Consider the following 5131-nt stretch of genomic DNA (forward strand, 5'->3'; position numbering starts at 1 on the left):
TTTCTTATATACTGCATATCTGCATCTACTCAAATATCCAATACTTTTGTTTTCTTTACAGTACATTTTGAAAGGGCTTTTTTTGCATTTCTATTTTTTGATTGATCCGATATTCAGGTTTTAATCTTCATGTCAAATGCTTTTAAAGCTGTGGATTATTTGGGGATTGAAACATACTTTAAATTAGAGTAAATGTTTATGATGCAAAGTAAATAAAAGGAATGTACATTAACTGTACGGTCCGATGATCTAGGGTAAGATGCAGCAACATTATGACACTAATTGAAGCATCACTGTGGGATCTTCATTAACTGGCACCATTCAAATATCGAGCATTTAGAAATTGAGTCTCTTCTTTAAATGTGTTGAGCTTTAAAGGGCAATGTGATGCTTATCAAATACATGTCAATCTGAGCAATAAAACACAAAACACTGTTTCCAATAATACATATTCTTTATACAGCTTTCAGGGAACACAACTATAGGAAAGAGTCAGTGTTGGAAAAAATCTAAGCAATACGATGCAACCAATGTCTGAATGGAAGAGATACTGAGACTGAAGGTTTTCTCTGCACTCTCAAGCGGAACGACTGTCATTAGCAACACAAATACCTAGCAAGTAAACATGGCCTGTATCTGCACATTTTGGTTAGTAGCTGCATTTCACTGCTGACAATCTGTATGTGGTCACTTTGAAAGAAGTGCCTTTTAGAAGGATTTCTTAGTTTCTATCTTTTTTTATTTAATTTAATTATTTTAAATAAAACTGTAATTGCATACCAAAGTCAGTGAGGGTGGTGACTAGCTTTTTATAGTCTAACATGCTTTTGAATGTGTGTGTGTGTGTGCTCGCGTGCATGCGTTGGTGTGAGAGAGAGCGCTTGCATGTGTGCAATAAAATGATGATCCATCTTTCCACGCCGCAGGCTACATTTCCTCACGCACAACAACACAGAACTATCCTTGGATAATGTGTCATTCTGTCTATGTTACAGACTTCTCACTCACTGTCAAAACATTTTTTTTGCGTCAAGATTGTGTCAAATAACAAAGGAGGGGCGAGCCTGAGCTTTTATGATTATCAGGATGAACAGATTGACTGATTTAGCTACTCATGTGATTTTCAGGCATTTCATCCTGAGATCTGTTCCAGTCAGTTTAAGTTCATTGACAAAGTGCTTACAAAGTACACTTTTCATTATTTTTTTTAAAATACTGTTTGGTAATTGTAGATACTGCATAATAGACTGAAAATCACACATCATACTCTGTTGCTGCATGCATGCAAAGAATTCACACATTACTGAAAGACCATCATGAATGTATTCGACTGTTACAAAATAATATATTGCCCAACACAGAAAACTGTCAGCCTGCTCACACTGTCTACACACAGTACATGCAAAAAATGAAACAAAGAAAATATGATCCATTTGAACCATCCTTTAACCACCTTGTGTGAGTCACCATCTATGTGCAGCTAAATGGGAAATCACGGTAAAAACGAGTCTCAATGCACCATTTCTATCCTCATTAAATGGCCTTGATTTTCTGAGCTCATTTACGCTCCAGTGTGTGTCTTGAAGTGGAAGACATGTCAACAGTAACTCATTATCAAATATAAATATAGCAAGTGGACAAATGCATTGAATCAGCTCCACAATACAGCCGGAACCTCTTTACCCTACAGCGCTTTACCATCAACAGCAGCGTTTTCAACGGGAAAATCAGGAAACATATATGAGGAGGAGTATGTCCAAGCAAGACATAACAATGCACTCTAAAAACAGTTAATGGATTTCATTTGATTGAAAATGCACTGAGTGTACAAAACATTAAGAACACCTGAAAGCTATGATCCCTTATTGATTGATGTCACCTGTTAAATCCACTTCAATCAGTGTAGATGAAGGGGGGATATAGGTTAAAAAAGGATGTTTAAGCCTTGAGACAACCGAGACATGGTTTGTGTGCCATTCAGAGGGTGAATGGGCAAGACAAAAGATTTAAGTGCAGTATGGTAGTAGGTCTCAGGCGCACCGGTTTGTATCAAGAACTGAAACGCTGCTGGGTTTTTCACACTCAACAGTTTCTTGTGTGTATCAAGAATGGTCCACCATCGAATGGACATCCAACCAACTTTAACACAACCGTGGGAAGCATTGGAGTTAACATGGGCCAGCATCCATGTGGAACGCTTTCGACACCTTGTAGAGTCCATGCCCCAACGAATTGAGGCTGTCTGAGGGCAAAAAGGGGTGAAACTCAATATTAGGAAGGTGTTCCTAATCTTTTGTACACTCAGTGTAGATTGACAGGGGCTGGCAGTTGGGGTAGGATAGGAGGATATGTCAGTAATGTGCACGTGCCCTCTGGGTGTTAGATCATGCCCCTCTTCAACTGGTTGGCATCGGAGCCCCGGTGGGCCGAGTGGCCCAGCAGCAGCTCCTTCTCGTGGATCAGACTGTCCAGAAGGTCCTCCTGGCGGTAGTTGTGGTAGACCTTGAGGAAGGCCATGACCGTGATGCCCAGCCATGTCAGCCACGCTGCCCACAGACCAAACTGCACAGCAGAGATGGGGGGGGGGGGGGGGGGGCAGGGGGGGATGTTTAACAGACATTACATAGCCTCACGGATTTAAACAAGCGCTAGGGGTTTCCAAGTTCATTGCAAATGTTTTAATAAGTCCCCGGTACAGTCTAAGATATCAACACAGTGTATGACAATATACATCCGTCTGACCCTTACCTGGGCAATAGCAAACTGGTCATAGAACGATGAGTTGTCCAATCCTAACTCCAGATCAGTGTCCTGCATTTCCTCACAGCTGAGATGCAAGACAAAGTTAGTTTAGGAAAATAACTCTTCGGACTGTCCAAGAGCCATATGATGGGGTCATGAGCCTCACCTGCTGGGCATGCCCCCCCCCTCTGTGATGGCGTCACACCACAGGTTGAAGCCCACACTGATGATGGTGCTAGAGAGGAACACTGTGAACACCACCAAGGAGCTGATCAACAGATTCAGGAAGGCATTGAACAGGGAACTGCACTCACAGAGACAGAGTGAAAGAGCAAGAGAGAAAGTAAGAGAGAGAATGTAAGACAGTTCAATAATGTAATTGTTCTATCATTACCATCCCTGGCACATTTGCCTAATGTTGTATGTATTGGACTTGATTAGATGATAATTAATTTAACTGTGACTATGTTGCATTCTAATGGACGATATGACCAATAGAAGGAGATTGGTGCTGTGCCTGTATGCCAATAATTAATTAATTCTTAGTTTTAGATACATGTTTTTTAAGTGGATGGATAGATTAACCTATCCACCCTATGTCAGAATGAAACAATGACAGACTAATGAAAACCTCTGCATTGCACAGTAGCAAAACGGTTCTTATAAAGATTGCAAGCGTCTAATCATTATATAAGGCCTATCAATCAATGCAGTTTTTGTGATTGCACCTCTGTTGAAAGGCAGAAAATGGCATGTCTTCCCTCGGGCTGATTGAACATATTGATTACGGAGCAAAGCAGCGAGATGGGCAGACTTTGCCATAGCAAAAACATACGTTTAAATTTTTTGAGGGCTAGATCTGTAGACCCCAGAAAAGGCAATTGAACTTAAGGCTGTAATTATTCAAGAAGGATCACTGATCATTCAGGTGTGGGAATGGATGGGCATGGGCTACTTGAAACACATCCCATCTATTTTTCTCTATTTAAATCATTCAGATAGAATAAACACAAAGAAAACCTGCAAATCAAAACACAAGAACCACAAGTGATTAGGACACTCACTCGTCGTGGCCTTTGAAAAGAAACAACAGCAGTCTCCATGACTGCACTGCGGACAGGATGAGAGATCCTATCCCGACAAAAGTGATGAAACAGCAGGAAGACTCCGGTCCCCACTCCTCAACGATAAAGCGCTGCTTTGAGACTGTGATGTTCTCATTCTGCCACATACCACGCGTGAAAAGCAAGCATTTTCCATGAAAATCCTCCGTGTTTTCGGAGAGAGGCACTACGGCAATAAAACCAAACACAAACGCCAAAAAATAGAGGATGCATTGGGCGAAAATTAAATTATCAAGGGCCATTATTGCGTCTCCTTTCTCTTACTGCGTTCGTTGCATCGGCGACTGCGCAGTAGAGACATTTGAGCGTGGGCGCAGCATCAGCATCATTCGTGCTGGAGCAGCAGGCTCAATGGGAACGATTCAGACAAAGCCTCGTTCACATTAACCATAAGCACTCCTCCTTTACATTACACCGGTTGTCATTCATTTCAATGTGGACGCCGACAATGGAGAGGAATCGCAACGCCCCCTTGCGGTTGAAGGCTCTGTTGCGAGACGCATACTTGATATTTTTCCAAACTTTGTGTGGTCTTCAGTCCTGCCAGAGGCTGCATTCCAAACACTTAAAATACACACCCTCTCCCCTCAGCCCTCAAATTAAGTGGACACTTCTGATGACGTATCATGACGTCTGACGAGTTGATACTTGCAAGGCAAGGGGCGAGGGAAGAATTAATTAATTTTAAATGGACCACTCTTGCCCAGAAATGTATCACTACTCGTTTATCCCACTGTTGTGTTTTCAGTCATCATGGAACTGTTGAGTGTGCCTTATATTCACTACAGTTAATTATGACTGCATTTCATATTTTGGCTAGAAGACAACGCATCCACAGACATCGTATGTTAGCCATCCTACTAACGTTATATCGAAAATTACAATGTATAAGTGTGATGTCAGGGAAAGTAATGTGCACAAGCTAATGTTTCCAAAAGATAACCAAACAAAAACATTACTTTTGATACGTGTTTGAGCCGTCCTGTGCATTACTAGCACCATTTCTAACTTATTTACATTCGTTTTTACTTACATGTGTATGTTGACTTCTCCATATTAATGTAGGTTTTAAGTTTTGGCTGACTTTTCTTAGCGGATGTACAATCATCGCAAATTAAATTATGAGGTGTTTCAGGCCCCAGAGTGAACATAATTGTACACTCGCAAAAACGAGGGCTGATGGGCTACGATGTCAACTTCCTTTGCTTGGCTAATAATTTGGACCAACGACAAAGATGCCCGCAGGGATTCTCCCAAGGGCATAA

General features: G+C 41.4%; 1 protein-coding gene across 1 annotated transcript; it reads right to left on the minus strand.

Moving 5' to 3' along the window:
• Positions 1 to 435: 435 nt before the first annotated feature.
• LOC139530871 (transmembrane protein 179-like) lies at positions 436 to 4221 on the minus strand. Its single transcript, XM_071327634.1, has 4 exons — positions 3807 to 4221; positions 2909 to 3046; positions 2749 to 2827; positions 436 to 2562 (listed from the first exon to the last, which is right to left on the minus strand). The coding sequence occupies exons 1-4, from the start codon at positions 4106 to 4108 to the stop codon at positions 2380 to 2382; spliced, it is 702 nt and encodes a 233-aa protein (XP_071183735.1). The 5' UTR covers positions 4109 to 4221; the 3' UTR covers positions 436 to 2379.
• Between the last annotated feature and the right edge of the window lie 910 nt (positions 4222 to 5131).

Source organism: Salvelinus alpinus, chromosome 9 (genome assembly GCF_045679555.1).
Source record: "Salvelinus alpinus chromosome 9, SLU_Salpinus.1, whole genome shotgun sequence".
NCBI classification, from domain to species: domain Eukaryota; kingdom Metazoa; phylum Chordata; class Actinopteri; order Salmoniformes; family Salmonidae; genus Salvelinus; species Salvelinus alpinus.